We start from the raw sequence: 18484 nt of genomic DNA, 5'->3' as shown, positions 1-18484 counted from the left end.
AAAAAATTCCACAGAATAAAATTCTATGGTTCTGCCTCCTACATACCCCAGAGCACACCACACTGAACATCATTTTAGAGGGAAGCATGCTGGCTTATCTGTGATTGTTTATCAGCAATTTTCTTAGGTAGTCAGTTTTCAAATTATTCACTCAGTCATTCGTTCAAAAGACATTCACTAAGTGCTTTCTGAGCAAGGCAATGCAGCTTTAGCAGCGAACAGGGAAGATCTAGTTCCTGTGTTCAAGAGATGTGGAACCTAATGGGATTTTCCACTTGGAGGATTATCCTCTACACTTCAGGCTCTGTCCATACTGCAGCCTAGCTCACTCTGAGCTCTTCTAACAAGTCCTCCTGAGAGGAGGTTGCAGGAGGCATAACTAGAGCCAAGGCGTGTGCGTCTGAATCTATTGTTTATCTGTTCATGCGATGTCTTCTCCAGCCAGATAAAAATTAACTTCAGACTGTTTTCTGGTTCCTATTACCCAGGTCTCTTATTCCTTTATTAGCACGACTGATCTGGAGTTGACTGTATGTTGAAATGCTTTATACAACTTAAAATGGCCAACACTAAACTGCCACGGCCAAATACATTCCTGTTACTGGAGCTGAGCTGAGCCTAATGGCGGCCATTCTCTTGGCCTGAATTAAATGAGTCTCTCTTTCTCTCTTGCCTAAATCCCTTCACATAAGATGGAAAAATATTCTGCTCTGGACTGGTTTTAGTTTCCTAAAGGAAACCTTGAAAGGAAGTCATGATCAGGTCTTTTAAAAATGGAATATCAGAAACATTTTCACCAGGCCTCTTGTTCTTCCCCTTTAAAACAAGAAAGTGCACATCGGACTGCATTGATAAAGGGGCTTTGGATTTCAAAAAACTTGGGGAGTATTAAAGTAGCTTTCTCTCCATTTCCTCCCATATGATTCTTGGCTTAAATTCTGCTGCACAAATACCAAATCATTTAATAAGCATTTATCCTGCCCCTGCTGAATACAAGGGCTATGAGGCACCTAGGAAGAAGAGAAGAGAATAAAAGTCACATCACAGACACCAAAACAGAAGGAAAAAAATATGGTAAATGCCAGAAAAGAGGCAAGAACAGAGGGCACAATGATTCCCAGGCAGGAACCATTTCAGCTTCAAAAAAAGTCATGTGGGCCCCTCAAAATGAGAGGAATGTTTTAATGTCAGTTAATTGGAAAGGATGATATTATTCACAGGTACAGTAAGAGCTGACAGTTTCTGAGTCCTTCCAGAGGATCACACACAGTTCTGAGCATTTTGAACACAGTGAACTCTTTTAATCCACCCCATAACCTTCAGAGTAATTACTATTATGAGCCCCATTTTACAGATAAGAAAACTGAAGTAGAGATGAAGTAATTTGCCTGAGATTCCAAAGGTAGAGTAGGAAACAGACCAACCCCACCCCGCAGCTCCAGGGTTTCTCTCTTCATCACTCTGCTCAACTGAATTAATGTACAGCTCATGAATTAATGTGTCACAACACATGATTCATCTCTGCATCCCTGAAAAATAGCAGAGCATACTTGTGTGGGATGTAAAATTTATTTGATCGTAGGGAAACACCAGTAGACCGTAGTTCAGGAAGCTGGGTGGTGGTTCAGGGCATTAGGTATTCCGAGTGGGTGAATTTGAACTTGGCCTTGAAGAGATGAGTAGGATGTTTATAAACAGAAGTGGAGGAAGGAAGGCAGAGGTGGAAGGAATGCTGGATAAAGGCACAGAGAGGGGGGCTGGAGCCCACGGTGGTACATAGGCAAGGGGAGGTCTGGCAGAGAGGAGTATGGCCACCCACGACCCCTCCCCGTGCCCATCTCTGCCCCCACCCAGCAGGGCATACCAGCCAACTACTAAATCTTTACTATATATTAGCTATGACCATGATTGCTCTGAAATTTCAATTAGACACTTTTCACATAGTTCTTCTCCCAGAGTTAATTTATAAATAATTCATTTATCCTCCTAGCAAACAATTTTGCATTTTGGTATCAAGTAAGTTAGTTATTTTTAGGAGTCGTAGATTGTTTCATTGAATTATACAATAGAAAGGTTTTTTTTTCCCCCCTAGTAATTCTATGACCTGGTTAATATTTTCTATCTCAAATATTTATAAGTACATAATATCAATAGTATTGGTCATATCAGATTTTCAGAGTAAGAGGCAGTCTGATCCTTTGTAACCCTGTGAAAGATTTCTGCAAATTGAAGTGAGAATGTGGCCATTCTTCTCACCATAAGCAAGTTATTTGCCAATAGAAAATAAGAAGTCTATTTGAATTGTAAATCTGGATCTGAAAGTTAGGGTGTGGCCTTGGTGGAATCATCTGACATCTCCTGGCCTCCTTCCCCATCCGTAGGATGAGGACCTGGACATCAAGATGAATCTGTACTTCCCTTCTCAGTTGTATGGCCCTGTGACAAGGCTCGGTGGCTTACCGAGCTCCACAAAACTAGCCTTTCATCCACAGCGCGAGCTCAAGCCTTTTCCAGTTCAGATATCCTTTACTGCCACAGTGCTTCCCAACCTGGCTAATCATGAGAACTGCTTCAACACTTAAAACAAACAAACAAACGAAAAACCAGATTTCCACGGCCTATCCAGACGTACTGGATCAGAATCTTTACTATGGTCCTCTTCTAAATCGAAGAGCAGTGTTTCCTCTGGGAAGTAAGAGTATGGTTACATTGTTTAAATCCTTTTCTAAATTTATTTTAATTGGCAGGGAATTACTTTACAATATTGTGATGGCTTTTGCCATACATCAGCATGAATCAGCCATGGGCATACATGTGTCCCCTCCCTCCTGAACCTTTACACTCAGTTCAGTCGCTCAGTCGTGTCCGACTCTTTGTGACCCCATGAATCGCAGCACGCCAGGCCTCCCTGTCCATCTCCAACTGAACCTTTTAGTCCCTTTTTATGATTTTCTGTACTCTTTATATTTTTGTCACTTAGTTTTTCATCCTTGGTTATCAGGAATAATAGCATGTTTTTAAAAATTGGGTGTGGGGATGGGAGGTGGTGTGGCAAACCGATTGGAATTTGTTTCCATTTTGCCTAAAAAGAAACCATACTTGAATTTTTTAAAAGGCACTTGAGGAGAGGGGAGGAAAATTGAATTAGATCAACTGATTAACTCTTAGAAAAATGAATTAAAAACCTAGTAAATGTGTTTTCAGAAGACAAACTATGAATTTATAATGGTGATGATTGATAGGAAATAGATGAGTCATTAACATTTTCACTTTTTTGTATTAAGCATTGTCTATTCATAAGGACTAAGCAGAAAAATGTATTTAATCCTAGGGCAGAGGTGATCTTGGGGAGGGGTTTCTCTCTGTTCGCGTTCTCAAGGAGAGATTCTCTTTGATGGTTTTCCATTCTGGTGAGTGCTGGCACAGGACACACTGTGTTGCCTGCTTGAGCTGGCGTTGCTGTTGAGTGTCTCTGTGGGGCACTGTCCAGCCTGGCCTGGCTCCAGTGCCTCTGAATCCAGTCTTGCCATCACTCACAGTTTCCTGGCTATTTCCCACTTCAGCGATGGTGGCTCAGCCAGCGGAGAGAAGCTGTGCAGAGAGTGTGCAGCCGTTCCTGGGGTCCATTCTGGAGGAGCTGATGGGACCTGTAAGCTCGGGATTCAGTGAACTGCGCTCACTCTTTGAAAAAGAAGTGGATGAACTTAGCCAGAGCTTTCAGACCACCAAAGACAGTGCCCAGCTAAAGGAGGTAGGGTATGAAGCGAAGGAGTGGAGTGTGAATGGTCTTTTTGTGAGTCTTTGTCTCCATTCATCTTTCTTTTTTCTCTCCTATCTCTCTCCTGTCTTTTCTTCTTCCCTGCCTTCCATTCATCTGCCTTTCCATCTGTTCATCTAGTCTTTCTGTCATTCATTCATCCACATTATTCATTCATTCATTCATCCATCCATCTACTTGATTTCCTTTATTAATGGTTTTCATGTTACAAAAATAATAACATGCTTGTAATAACTTAAACAGTATACAAAGATACTTACACAAAGGCAAAATTAATCGCCATCGCTCACACCCACCTAATTCTAGCCCACCCCCAACTCCTAAAGTATCTCCACTTCTAACTCCTTGAATTAACCCATATAAATAGCTTAGTATGTGTTCTCACATGCTTTGTCCTTGCCTGTACAAATATATACACATATAACCTCATTTATATACGTTTTGTGTTTTGATTGATTTGCTTCCAAAAGCATGACAAAAACGAGTGTTTCTCAAAGTATGTTCCTGGGACTAGTATCATCATCCTCCTTATATGACTGCTAAAAATGCAGATTCTCAGGCCTCACCCATGAACTATCAGATCAGAAACCCTGGGGTAGGGCCCAGCAGCAGTCTGGTTCAACAAGACCTCCAGAGGACTCGCTGTATCCTAAAGTGACAGACATAACTGGGCAGCTTTATTTTACACTTGCTGTATCATGATGAACATCCCTACAAGTCAAGCCGGTGGATAAAACCAAAAAAAAAAAAAAAAACCACCTTAATTTTTTTATGCATACATACATGAAATTATATATAAACAAGATCATTTGTTAGTATTTTGGGGTTTCTCATGGTAGCCTTTCTAAAACCTAACTTTCCCTCCTTCCCCATATCCCCTCCTCCCACTCAAGCAACTAGTGTGAATAACTCAGCATATGCTATTCTGTGCTTTTCTCCATGTTCATAGAGCATATAAAACACATATTTTGTGGGATATGTTTTTTTAGGTTGTTTGCTCTTAGAAAAATGGGATTATATTATGTATATATTGCTTTGCTTTTCTGTTTTCTTATTCAAAAATACCTCATGAAACTGTTTTTAAGTTAATGTTCTAGTTCTAGTTCATTTTTTGTAACAGCTGCATAATACTTCATGTACCAATATACCATGATTTATTCAACCCTCCAAATGTTGCTAGCACCAGGAACAAAGCTGCAATAAATAACCTTGTAACATATATTCATTTACTTTGAAGCTTTTATTTATATGGGATCTGATTCCTAGGACAGGATTGCTAGATTGAAAGGTGGGGATTTTTCTCATGTTAACTGATGTTTCCATTGACATCCCCCAAAAAGGATTTAGATTTTACATTTCCACCAATTGTACATGATAAAGGACTTTCTTTTCATCAGCCTTAGGGAATCACTTGTTCAACTTTTTGCCAGTCTTACAGGAGCAAAGTGGTAACTGATTTTTCCTCTCCTGTCTGTTTAATTGCTATTTTAAAAAATAGACACATTGCAAATTATGTGACAAGGGGCAAGTTTGACAGCATGGTTTTGGTCATTAATTCTACTTCAGTGGAGTTCTCTAGAACTCATTTCTTAAGGGAGTAATATTTTCCTCTTAATAAGCACCATGAAAGTGGGCCCTTGTTAAATTTTTCATTAGAGAAATCTACAAATCTAGATTTATCTCTTTTCTGTGACCTGAAACTCAGACAGCAAGTACATCCTGTCTGTTCACAGTTATCCCATTAGTCCCTGGTTCTCCCTAGGCCTGTGTTTTCAGCATGCTTCATTCTGTTTTCTCTTTCTCCACCCACCCTCTTGTTTATTCTAGAACTCCAAAATTCAGTTTTTTAAATCGCTTTTAAATAGGCTTGGAAAATAGGATGCACTCAGTTGGTGAAATCACTCATAGTGTAAGTATATGTTGGTAATACTTAAAGTCTTTAGCAGGTGAGGTCTATTGCTGTCCTCTTGCTGGAAATTGCATGGCCTCATTGATCAAGCTATCTCTTATATAGACTAGAGGATGGGGAACCTCAGTTTTTAAAACTGGATACCTCTTCCAGGCCATGCTTCTTTCTATCTCACTCCCTCCCCATACCCCCACCCCCCATCTACTAGCAGAGGGAAGCCCTTGGGCACAGACAGAGCCTCAGAGAGCTCCAGGGACTCTGGCTTTACTCTTAGAGTCCAGGAGTCCAGGGGGCATCTTGATTTCCCTGGGATTTTCTTAGAGGGATGTCTCTCATGAAACAAGGCTCTGGAGGCTTGCAAGCCCAACAGCAGTTCTACATGCCAAAGAGACTTCCTGAACCCTTGAGCTCTGGAAGTGGGTACTTGGAGTCCATCAAGAGCTTGACAAGACTGGAGTCCCATGGAATGCATCCCTGGGTGTGTCCGTTGTCCAGTTGGTTCTTCTCCCTGTCTCCATCCTAGCAAGAGAGCTGTCCTAGGGACCCATCAAAGGAGGGAAATAAGACAATGAAGATATCACAGATACAGGGATCTGAGAAGTGGTTAATTCTAATAACATATGTTTGATTGTTTAGAATTTATGTAATAGTCATGTAATGGGCTTCCCAGGTGGTACAGTGGTAAAGAATCTGCCTGCCAATGCAGGAGGCACAAGAGATGCAGGTTCAATCCCTGGGTCAGGAAGATTCCCTGAAGGAGGAAATGGCAGCCCACTGCAGTATTCTTGCCTGGAAAATTCCATGGACAGAGGAGCCTGGTGAGCTACAGTCCATGGAGCCGCTAGGAATCAGATATGACTGAGCAATTCAGCACACACGTACACAATAGTGACGTAATATAGTTCCTAGGTCTGAAGGTGTGTCATTTTCCCCTCCATCAAAATTCAGCATCTAGAGCAGCTTATGAATCTTCCACTGGATTCCGTGAAGATGGAGCCTTGTTATAATAAAGTCAACCTGCTTCAGGAGCACCTTCAGGATCTCAAGAGCCGCTTCAGGTTCCCCCACATCGATCTGGTGGTCCAGAGGACACAGAACTACATGCAAGAGGTAGGGGTGGCGGGGTCATCTGTGGTGGAAGAGGATGGGGCTGCAGAGAATCAAGCGCAGCAAATGAGACAGGTGTGCTGGCGTAGCTGGGGAAACGGGGCCCATTTCTTTAGCCATCATGTTGAGTGACGACGTCTTTTGTCCTGTTCCAACTGGCTCCATTTTTTCCACACTGATGAGCATCATAGAGAAGAAATGTCTCAGGGAAATAGAGTAGCATTAATTGATAATTACCTGATTTTTCAAGTCAGTGCTATTAATGTTGGCTTCACGTTGGAATCATCTGGGGCACTTTTAAGAAATACTGATGTCTGGGCCACACTCCCAGTGATTTTGATATCTATTTTTTTGTAATTAAAAAGACTTCTCCCACTCCCATTCCTACTGCATTTAATTTGCAGCCAGAATGGAGAACCACTAGCTTGAATCAATTCCGTAATCTAGTTAAAAGTAAATCAGTCACTCAATCACAATTTTAAATTTGGATTTCTTGAGTCTACGTCATAGATTCCTTTTCCTTCCAATAAAGAACTTTTTCTTTAGAAACAGGGATGAATAGTAACAGATTCGTTCCATATTCTAACGCTTTCTAAGTGAAGGAAGGGTGGGATCACTGAAGCCATAAGAGCACAATTGTACTTCACAACTATTCCTGGGGAGCTTCCTGTGGGCTGGACAGTGTGCCAGACCCCACTTCAGGGAGCTAGTAGTGAGATAGACTCTTAGATAAATTCACTTCGGCGTTGAAAGTGCTGAGAGGAAAGCTATTGTGTTCAGATCACAGGCTAGGGGAAGAAAGGAGCTTTTTTTTTTTTTTTTTTCCTTAAAAGTTATAGGCAGGATTAAGTGGCACATTTTATTTATTATCTAACCTCTGAGTTGTGAAGGATTAAAGATGAATGAGGAGCAAAATTGGCCAACGGCTTAACTGAAGTTCCTTTGACAGCACTGGACTATGGTGAAATGGATACAGGCATAAGCGCACAGAATAAGAAATCAGAACCACTTCCATTTCCTAACCCATGCATGTGACAGTCACGGGCTCCACTGAGCCTTGACCCTGTCTCCTTTGATCCATACATCTGTACATACATGTACACATACAGGGACAGGTGTGTGTTTCCCAGCTTCCTACTGACCTCACTGTGGTTATGGGGTTATGCATTTCACAGACCACACAGTGGACTGAGGACTTGTTGCCCTGGGTCACCCCCAGGGTCCATCTCTGATGGTCATGCCCTCCTTTCTCTCCAAGCTGACTTTGACCTGAGGGTGGCAATCCCAGCTTCTGACTGCCCTCTGTTTCTGTGTTGCTTTGGCTTCTAGCTGATGGAGAATGCAGTATTCACTTTTGAGCAGTTGCTTTCCCCACATCTCCAAGGAGAGGCCTCCAAAACCACAGTCGCCATTGAGAAGGTTAAGCTCCGAGTCTTAAAGGTAAAATTGTTCTCTCACTTGCGGGAAGCATGAAGCAAGACCGTGACTCGTTTCTTTTGTTATGTGGAAAATATCAAGTTCTCTGTTTTGACTTGCCTCCCCCTTTAAAAATAGTGCCGGGTCCTTTCTCCCTGATAACCGGGGACAATCATCTCACAGCCGTTCGCCTTCGACTGTCGTGCCTATTCTGCCATCTAGTGGCTACTTTAGGGACCACAGGTTCTCAGCATCTGGTCACCAGCCAGAAGTGCCATGTCTTAAGGCTTACTTACATAGCAATTGGACTTGATACTGACTCTCCACTATAAGCAAAGAATTGTGATAGGTATTGCATGGAATAGGAAACTATAAAACACACACTCTCTTTCTTCCGAGTTTGCAATACAGTAAAACCCATTTAAATTAACAGTTTTTAGAAAAATCAAAACCTCATGGCAAACGAACTACTTCAAGGAAAGGACAGCTGCTGTGTGAAACTGTTTTAAATGTGCGTCATGCATCAGTGTATATCAAAATAGTTGTAATAATAGGAGCTTGCATATATAGAGGGCATATCTTTAAACTTATCCTGTTTCATTTGATCCTCACAAGAACTTGACTTACGTAAGCTTAACAGGCTACTTGAGCTTTGAACTAAAACTATCCCTAAACTTAGTCCACTAATTTTTTATGACCTACTTTCCCTAAGCAGAGCTTTGGAACGGAAGATCAAAGTTTCACAGAGCCTAGGAGGTAGTCCCTGAATTTCAGACCTGGTCTTAATACCTCACAGGCAGTAGGAAACTCTGGCAACCAAATCATTGAGATTAAAAGCAATAATTGCCATGGTAACACACAAAATAATGAACTTGCCATTGAGAAAGAAAAGATAGTATCAAGGTCAATGCCCCCCCCCCAACCATGGCAACACAATTTTTAACTCTCAGGACAGTCCATCTCTTCTCTGGACACTTTAAACCACAAGAACATACTTCCCACTGCTAAGTCAAATTTCTCACCACTGAGAATTCTAGTTCTACACTCTTTTCTCATGCCCTTCTTCCACATGGTAGTCTTTGGTTGTTTGAATAGAGCTATGATTCTACCCCAAGTTATCTCTGGCATAAATCTCTTTAACCATCCTTTGTTTGGCCTGACCATTCTGCACATATCCCTGTGACTATGCTCCAGTTTGTCTGTGCCCTTTCCCTGAACCCCCTTTAAAATCAAACCTGGGTCTCTAGAGTTGGCTGTTCCATGAGTCAATAGGACATCCTCTTTCCTATTCTAGATACTGAACTTCTTTGTTGAACATACCACAGTGCTAATGTAGCTGTGAGCCAGACACTGTCTTCTTTGGCAGAAATCATTGCAACCTACCAATCCCGCCTTCAGGATGTAGAGTGAAGGAAGGAGGTGATCAGGGCTCCCAGGCACCAACCCAAGACAGGGGTGATGAAGTTTTAACCCATCCCCTAGTTTTGTCTTCAATTTTATAACACTCTGCTTTGATCTTAGCTCAGTTTTTGTATCTGTAAGAGGGATGGCGGAGATGGGTTATTATCAGTCGTAACCTCTACCTGCAATGTGAGAGAACTGCATAGAAAGATCTCTGAAACCTTGGAACACCACTAGGGTCCTCAGAAATTAGGACAGGAGGGTGGAGGTGGGAAGGGAGACGAAGTGAGTTGCTGAGTTTTTTGTTTACACAAAATTTAACAGGTTGTAATGTTGTATTTAGCATACGTTTCTATCTCTGTACCGACAGCAATATGATTATGACAGCAGCACCATCCGGAAGAGGATATTTCAAGAGGCGCTCGTTCAAATCACACTTCCTACCCTGCAGAAGGCACTGGCATCCGTGTGCAAACCAGTAAGGAGATGGGTTACTCCAGAACCTGCTTTTGTTGCCTTTGAAGTTCAAGTAAATTTTTTTGGTCATGATGCACTTACAAGCAGTAGATGACCAGGGAGGGGTCAACACACTTTTCCTATAAGTGGTCAGGTGGCAAATATTTTAGGCTTCATGGCCATATTATTTCTGTTGCAAGCACACAGTTCTGCCGTGATAGCACAAATGCAGCCATAGATGACCCATAAACAGATGTGCAGTCTGTGTTCCAATAAAACTTTATTTACAAAGGCAAGCAGCTGTCTGGATTTGCCAACCCTTGGACAAGACAGAATCTCAAAGAGTAGTGATCTGAGTTTGAAACAAGTTAAGGGTTACAATAGAGTGCCTACGGATTGTTCCTCATTATGGTATGACACCCCCCACCCCCACCCACCCACCATAGGCCCAACACAGCCTCTGAAACTTGACCACTCCATCCAGGAAAAGACCTTAAGTCACAAAATTTCAGAAGGATATTTGTAATTTCAGTAATATTTGCTTACTGAAGTCAAAGAAACTAAAACCATCTAAAGCTTCTATGGACACTAGGCAGCTAGTGACAGCCACGCTTGTGAAGGTGTGACTAGGTCACACCTTCAGCGCAGGGTCGTAAGTGAGCCAACTAAGGAGCCCAGGTCAAGACCTGGGTTCAAGTCCCAGCTCCTCCACATATCAGCTCTGGGGCCTTGGGCAAGACCCTTTTCCTCTCTCTTGGCCTAGATTTCATCTAGAAAATGGAGGTAATAATACTTTGCAGTATCCTTCTTAAGACTGAGAAGACCAGGGTGACACGGTGACCATTTGATGAGTGCTTGCCACATGCTCAGCACTTTGTATGGATTGTCTTGTTGATCCTCATGACAACCCTGTGAGCAGGTACTGTGTATGTCCTCATTGCACAAATGAGGAGACCTGAGGGGTTAGGTAATGGGACCAAGGTCACAGAGCTGGCATCCACCAGAGTTTGAAGTCAGCTCGCACTCATTGGTAACATGGGATGCGCTCAGTAAATGGTATTTACTACTCGTTTTTCTGCTGCTTCATGATCTGCAAGCTGGGACCTTTGCAAGGCTGGCTCCCTCTTGGCACAAATATTAAAGAGCTTTTTAGAATTTAAAAAGGGCTTTTTTGCAGCTTAGAGAGTCTCCAAACATGGAACATTAAAGTCCAGTGCATGAGTTATTTTATTGCAGAAATTTCCTTGATCATTCTTATATTCTGTACATATTGTTTTTCTTCAGAAAGCCAGAGGCATACCAAGTACCTGGCACTTACTTCTGAGGGTAAATTTCTTAGAAAAGGTTTGATCAAGTCAGGGCAGTAAAGAATCTACCTATATGACTGTCTCTTGCCTATATGATTTTCCATCTTATGGCTGGAAAAGTCCAGCCATTCAAAGAATGACTCGGTCCACTTGGACATGTCTGCATGCAGACGTTCTGTGTAAGGTATTTTTGTTTTTGAATCCCAAAGGCAATGTGGGGGCCTTGGAGCCACGTCCTCCCACGAGAGGAGAAGAGTTAAAAAAAAAAGAAAAGCCTCTCTTTCTGTCTGCTCCTCTCTCTCCAGCCATCTGCAGTTATACCAAATCTCTCAGAGGCGCTTGTGATTTTTAATCAAGAGAGACCAGTTTGGAGAGAAATTGAGGCCTGGCATTTTCAGTAATGAGGAATATTGTATCAGTATCAAGAAATTTAAAAACATCTGGATTTACAGAGTAGGTGAACTAGGGGAGCATTTGCTTCAGGCAAAGATTCTTTAGTTTACTAGAGTGTATTTCCCTTGGTTCTAAGATCTGCGGTACTTAACCCAGGCTGCACATTAGAATTGCCTAGGGAGATTTTTTTTTTTTAATTCCAACTTAACAGATCCAGGGAATTAATATGTGTCACAATTCAGTCAATTCAATATAGAAAACCTGTTTTGTAAAGTTGTGCATGTCACAACAGGATAAGTGCCCCTCGGAATGATTCTTTTCCACACAATTACTTAGCTGGTTGAAAGTTCAAAGGCCTGCTGTTTATTCGGCAAACATGTATAAGCATGATCCAGGCACGTGCCCAGCCAGTGTCCCTGTTTTGTCCTGGGCTTCACAGCCTAGAGACAGCAGACAGGCTCAGCGCGCACTTTGCGATGAGCATGGCAGGAGCTTTGTGGGGAAGAGAGGTGGCTGAGTTTGGAAGAGGGTGCCCAGCTCTGCCTATGGGGACGGAGAGGACTTCCCAGCGCCATGTTTTCTCCCCGTCCCGAGGGATGAATAACAGGGAACTAAGGAGTGGAAGATCACGTGGGGAGATGAAAGACACAAACCTCGTTTTGCAGAGGAAGAGAGAGGCACAGAGCCGTGAGCTGGCTTGCCCAGGGTCCCACAGCCAGTCCAGGGCAGTGCACAGTCCCTGAGCTGTGCTCTGCCCACGTGGCACTTACCTGTGTGTCAGTCTTATCTCACAGACCCTCTCAGGGTCATGGAAGCGCATGTCTCTTTAATCCTGTGGCCTTCCCTAGGGTGGGTAGAGAGGGGTCCCATTATTACCCACTGGGATCCGGTCCTGGGCTACAGACCCCCCTGTCCTGGCTCTGAGAGTCTGAATGGGGTGGCTTCTGATGGCCTGCTGTAAATCTCCTCCCTCCAGACAAAAGCCATCGAATCCCACTGCTAAGACCTGGCTTTCTAAGAGCCAGGGGTCAGGAGCCCCCATCCTGCACTATCAGGTGCAGGCATTATGGAGTTAATCCCAAGGATATGACTTGGCTCATTTTGATCCCTTCCTTGACCTCATGCCGATAAAAGGCAAGCCACCTGGAGACCCTTGGAAAGCAGGAAGTGTTAAAGGATTTTGTGTGATGCCTGGATTGTCTTAGAATCATGGAGTTTCAGGCCCAGTTGGAGGGAAAGGGGAGACTGTTTCTCAAGAGTCTGTGACTAGGGATTCTCCACACCTGAGAATGAGACGCATCCTAAGAGTTAAACATATATCTACTCTAGGACACAGCAATCTCACTTCTAGGTATACCCTCAAGCAGCCCCTAAATCCACAAAATCATACACAAGAATGTCAATAACAATTATGTTCATAACAGTCAATATCCAGCAGTAGGAATATAGATGAACAGTTTTAGCTCGTCCGTATGATGAGTGCCATTCATCAATAAAAACACATGAACTACTGATACATGCAGCACATGGATGAATCTCCAAACACAAACACAGAACAAGAGTGCAGGGTTCCATTTACATAAAGTTAAATAACAAGAAAAACTAACCTAGTGTGATAGGCACAACATCAGAGCTTAATCTCTTGGTGAGCAGTCTAGACTGGAAAAAGGTATAGGGGTGATGGGAATGTTCACCTTGATCTGGGTTATGGTTATCTGAGTATATTTTTATGTTTGAAGTTGTTGAGCTCTACTTTTAAAACGTGTGCATTTTTCTCGGTATTTCTTACACCTTAGTAAAGTACTGTTGGCATTAAAAAAGAAGAAAAAAAATGGAAATGTCCAGACCCACTGACAAGGCCTTGAGATCATCAGGGTCTCTGGTGTCTGCCCCCCTCGAAGGGCATAGCGCGTGAATCCAGTCCAGGGCATGGTGTCAGGGCGAGAGGAAGCAGGTGACCAATGCTTCACACTCCAAGGGGAACAAGAGGGACAGCTGTCCTTTCCAGAGCTCCTCTGCAAACTGGTGTCTCATGTGTTGTCCCTTTATCTTCTTATCTCTCCTTCTCCAGGAGCTTCAGAAATATGAGCAGTACATCTTTGCAGATCACACCAATATGATCCATGTTGAAAATGTCTACGAGGAGATTTTACATCAGATCCTCCTAGACGAAAGTCTGAAAGGTATGGAAGGTTTCCCTGGTGCTGGAGAAAGCTCTAGATAGAGGGGCACACCCCTGACGGGGACCCCACAGGGCCAGCTAGGTTTTGTCCACAGGAATGAAAGGGGAAGAGGAAATTGACACCAAGAGCTGGGAAGACAGGACAAGGGACCAAAGAAGCGAGGGCTGCTGACCTCCACTGAGCGGTCGCGATTTGGCTCACACTCCACTGGCCCATTAGATATTATTTTGCTTTCAATCCAAATAAGAACTTTGTGGACTGGGAATTTTAAGTTTCTTTTTTCAGATGAGAAAACTAAGGTTAGAGAGATTAATCTAGGATGTCTCATGAACAGCTGGCCTCCTCCGGCTGTTCCAGACAGAACAAAGGAAAAAGAGCTCTTCTTGGCCACAGGCTTACAACGCCTCCCCAGCCTGGAGCAGGTGATTCAGCAGCGGGGCTTCCCAGCTGTTCTGCCCTCTCAGCACATTCCTCACCTCCACTCAGCCAGACAGAATACACTGGGCTGTGACTCCATCCTTGGCGAGTCCCATTAGGACTCTGGCTCCCAGTATCCCGTGGAATCAGGCCCTGCTCAGGATAGGAGTGTAGATAGGAAAACTTTGATAGAAATGCACAGGAGAGGGCTGTCCCTAAAACTATAGACTTGAAACATATCTGGTCTCCACAAAGAAAGCTGGCCAAGCACAAGCCCCAGGTCAAAGTAGCTCATCCAGTGAGACGAGGAATACAAAGATGTCATCTCAGTATCTGCACGGAAAGAGGCGCTCAGTCAAGGCCGCTGCCAGGCCACCACAGCACCCTTGGGCGAATTAGGGAAAAAGCTCTCTTCCTCCAGACAGCAGACTGCTCTCTGTCAAAAAATTGTCACGATATACTGGTTTGGTTTGAGCAGGACATGCTGCTGCAGCCTGCTGGAAAATTACTCTGCTGAATACACAGATCTGTGATGTGAATGGTATCCCCTTGGGTGTGAGATTGTTGGGCACTGTACAGCCTACACAGCCAGAGGTAGAGGCTGACTGTCAAAAACGTCAGCTGCTGGTTGTTGTTATTTTTTAAAATTAATTTTTACTGGAGGATGGTTGCTTTACAGTGTGTGTTAGTTCCTGCCGTACAGCAAAATGAATCAGCCGTGCATTGACACGCATTCCCTCCCTTTTAGAGTTCCTTCCCATGCAGGTCACTGCAGCACGGGTAAGTAGAATTCCCTGTGCTGTGCAGTTGGCCAACAAACAAAAGATAAGATGCCCAATTGCTATGTGAATTATGCTAATTATTAGAGAACTCCAAATCAAAGCTACAATAAGGTATCACCTCACTCTGACCTGAATGGCCATCATTAAAAAAAACCTACAAACAATAAATTCTGGAAAGGATGTGGAGGAAATGGTTGTTATTATTGATTTTACTCCTCTTGGGGCCTCTAGGACTGAGCTGGATGGACAGAGGCCTTTAGTTTGGACACTGCAGGTCATAAGGTTCTCTCTGCAGGCTCAGTACTAAGGACACATTCAGGACTGTTCTGAGTGTAAAAGCAGAGAAAATAAGGGCCTGTCCCACCCTAAAGGAGTGTCAGTCGAAGTAGACACACTGCAGCTGCACATACTAGCAGCTAATGAGATGTGGGGGGTGCTCCAAGGGTGATACCAATGATGGTAGTAGATTTGACCTCTTTCAAACCCAAGGCCATGTTTTATTCATTCATCTTTGGATTGTGCTGTTTGAATAAATGAATGAGTGAACATTACAGAGGTCCAGGGTTTGGAATGAGCCTGTAAGCTCTGGTCTTCAGGGAAGGCTTCCTGAAAGAGGGTTAGATGTAAGCTGTAATTTGAAATTGGGAAATTCAGATGGTTAGAAAAGCTGAGAGGGAAGTTTAGCTTCTGGATAGAATCAGAAATTCCAGATTAATCAGGGCAAGGTTTTAACATTATGTTTTGCTTTCTGGTATCTCTCAGTGATAAAGGAGGCTGCTATCCTGAAGAAACACAATTTGTTTGAAGACAACATGGCCTTGCCCAGTGAAAGCGTGTCCAGCCTCACTGATCTTAAAACTCCTGCGGGGTCAAACCAGGCCAGCCCTGCCAGGAGAGCCTCAGCCGTTCTCCCCGGAGTTTCAGAGAGTGAGATCCTGAGTAATGAGGTGTTCCAGGAGGCAGGGGAGATGAAACAGCCAGAGGTCCCTAGTCCACTGGCCAGAGAAGAAGGCCTTTCCCTCCCTGTGTCCAGCCCTCCCCCAGATGGGGACACGCAGGTCATCGATTCAAGTATAGATGGCCCGGTTGTGAATCTGGTGGCTATAGAGGTGACAGCAGGCGCCCTGGGCACGCACTTGTCACAGCTGGAGTTGGAAGAGACTCCTGAGGGCCGAGGAACCACCCAGGAAGACACAGAGCCCAGCTCTGCCTCAGGCTCCTTGAAGGAGCTCAGAAATTTGCTGACGGTGACCGCTGAAGTACCAGAGGAGTCCACTGTGCTCGAGGTTGAGAAAGATACACATGAGGAGGCCCTTGTTCCCCAAGATACTGAAAAAGAAGAAGAAGCAACCCAAATTGACACAGAGGCCAGTCAAGCATCTGCCTCAGGTCAGGACAACTGTGAAGAAAGTGAAGTCAGCGAGGGGGAGGCCCGTGGTCCAGCTCCCAAGGCCGAGGCCAGCGGGGTGGAGCTGGGAGAATTTCCAGATGCTCAGCCAGCCTGCGGGGGGCTCAGTGAGGGGGCCCGGGGCCCAGACCCCACAGAGGAGCCGGGAGAGGTGGGAGAGCCCGCTGAGAGCAAGCTCACAGAGGGTGCTTCCGGACTAGGCGCCCTGGAAGGAGGAGGGCCCGTGTGCTCTGTGGAGGCTGAGGCTGTGCCCCTAGAAGCTTGCGTGTTCTGCTCTGACCCCATCAGCCCCAGGGAGAGCCAGGTTTCTGTGGAAGAAGAGGCGGAGAGCCAGGTTTCTGTGGAAGAAGAGGCGGTGGGCGGGAGCTGCAGCGCAGCCCAGCCTGCCACCAGCGAGGATGCCCAGGAGAGGAAGGCCGACCCCGTTCACGAGTGTCAGTGGGTGGTGGAGAACGTCGCCAACATCGATACCCTAGATTCGCAGAGAGAAGACCCCCCAGAGCCCCCTTCAGAGGAGTGAAAGGGACAACGTGGCCAAAGTCCTTCTTGGAACAAACTCAGCCCAAAGGGGGAGGGGGGTGGGTGCCTGTGAGTTGTTACCAAAAAAAAAAAAAAAAAGCCATGAAGTACTTCTTTAATTTGTACCATGAACTAGAGGGAATTGCGCACGGGGCAGGAGCGCTGAGGCCAGCCTTTGTGGAATGGAACTGTCCTCCCATGAATTATGGCTTTAGCATTTGAGTAAGAATTACAAAGGGAATGGCGTGTATCGGGGTGGGGTGAGAGGCAGCTGAGGAGCCCAGGGTGGGACGGGGCTGCAGGGAAGGAGAGGAGACAGCTGGGCACCCTGCACATTCTCTTCTAATGCACTTTAAGGCTTCTTCATGCCCGGCTGCAGGAAAGGGAGATGGTGAGCTCCGGCCCCTCCCGCCTGCTGTGTGCAGCCCACAGAGCCAGAGCGATCAGCCTGAGACATCTCAGGAAGGCTGAGCGGAAACAGAGCAAGACTGTGGTCTGGGGGGCTGGCTGGGACTCTTACTAATGCCGCGATCAATTTCCTACTAATTAATCTTGTTAATTCTTATTAATTAATCACTTTTTGGAGAACATCAGATGAGGCAAGGAAATTTCTTTGGCATGTTTAAGGCTGAAAGCCTTCCAAATTAGCCTTAGACTGTGCAGAGAAAGAGCTTAGCTAAATTATCAAGCATAAAGCCGACCAATTAAACATTATTTGAACAGCTATTCTACGACACATGCTGTGTTAGGCATAGTAACAAAAAAGAACAAAAGAAAAAAAAGAAAGATTAGGTGCTTGTCTAGCATAAATGAAAGGATCCAAAGGAATTTAATCTGAAAGAAAAAAAATATATACTGATTTTCAAAATATGACAACTTTCTTTCTTTGCATTGGAACAGTCCTGATTTATTCCCAGGAGGGAATAAAGTGAATAAATGAATAAAAGAAGAAAGAAAAGAGGGAAGTAAAAGGGAGAGAGAAAGGAAGAAAGAGAGAAACCAAGCTATAAATCATTAAGTTCCAAAGATATTACCAACAATGGAAATTATTTGCTCAGTTGTTTAGCAAATTGAGTCTTGTTATGTCCCAGGCACTGATACTGTGGTGAAAATGGCTCTCTTCCTTTCTCTCAGAACTTATTTTAATGGAAATAGATGGCAATACATCTTCTGAATGGATCATGACCTTTACCTGTGAGTGTTAAGGTGGAATGAACTTTCTTACCAAAGATTAAAAAGATATATTCTCTTGTCCTTCAGAAAAATACCAGATGATTTTCTAAAAGCTTTAGTCCCAGGTCTACATCTTGAAATTTCCTTCTACAAATTTTAAAATTAGATCTCAACATATTATCCTAAGAGCTTGTTTTGATTATCATCAGCAAGTAGTTAATATCAGTTGTTTTTT

The 18484-nt window shown here is 44.0% G+C and overlaps 1 protein-coding gene across 1 annotated transcript in view; it reads left to right on the top strand.

The window, feature by feature from the left end:
• Positions 1-17077, top strand: part of NIBAN1 (niban apoptosis regulator 1) — a 169371-nt gene extending 152294 nt beyond the window's left edge. Inside the window, exons 9-15 of the mRNA XM_068986341.1 lie at positions 3564-3751; positions 6636-6797; positions 8124-8234; positions 9982-10089; positions 13839-13950; positions 15912-16861; positions 16892-17077. Of these exons, the coding sequence (XP_068842442.1) occupies positions 3564-3751; positions 6636-6797; positions 8124-8234; positions 9982-10089; positions 13839-13950; positions 15912-16861; positions 16892-17077 (1817 nt within the window). The remainder of the gene's footprint in view (positions 1-3563; positions 3752-6635; positions 6798-8123; positions 8235-9981; positions 10090-13838; positions 13951-15911; positions 16862-16891) is intronic.
• Positions 17078-18484: the final 1407 nt, after the last annotated feature.

Source organism: Capricornis sumatraensis, chromosome 14 (assembly GCF_032405125.1).
Source record: "Capricornis sumatraensis isolate serow.1 chromosome 14, serow.2, whole genome shotgun sequence".
Taxonomy (NCBI): Eukaryota; Metazoa; Chordata; class Mammalia; order Artiodactyla; family Bovidae; genus Capricornis; species Capricornis sumatraensis.
Note: the sequence above shows the minus strand (reverse complement) of the source record. Positions and strands in the feature narration are given on the sequence as shown.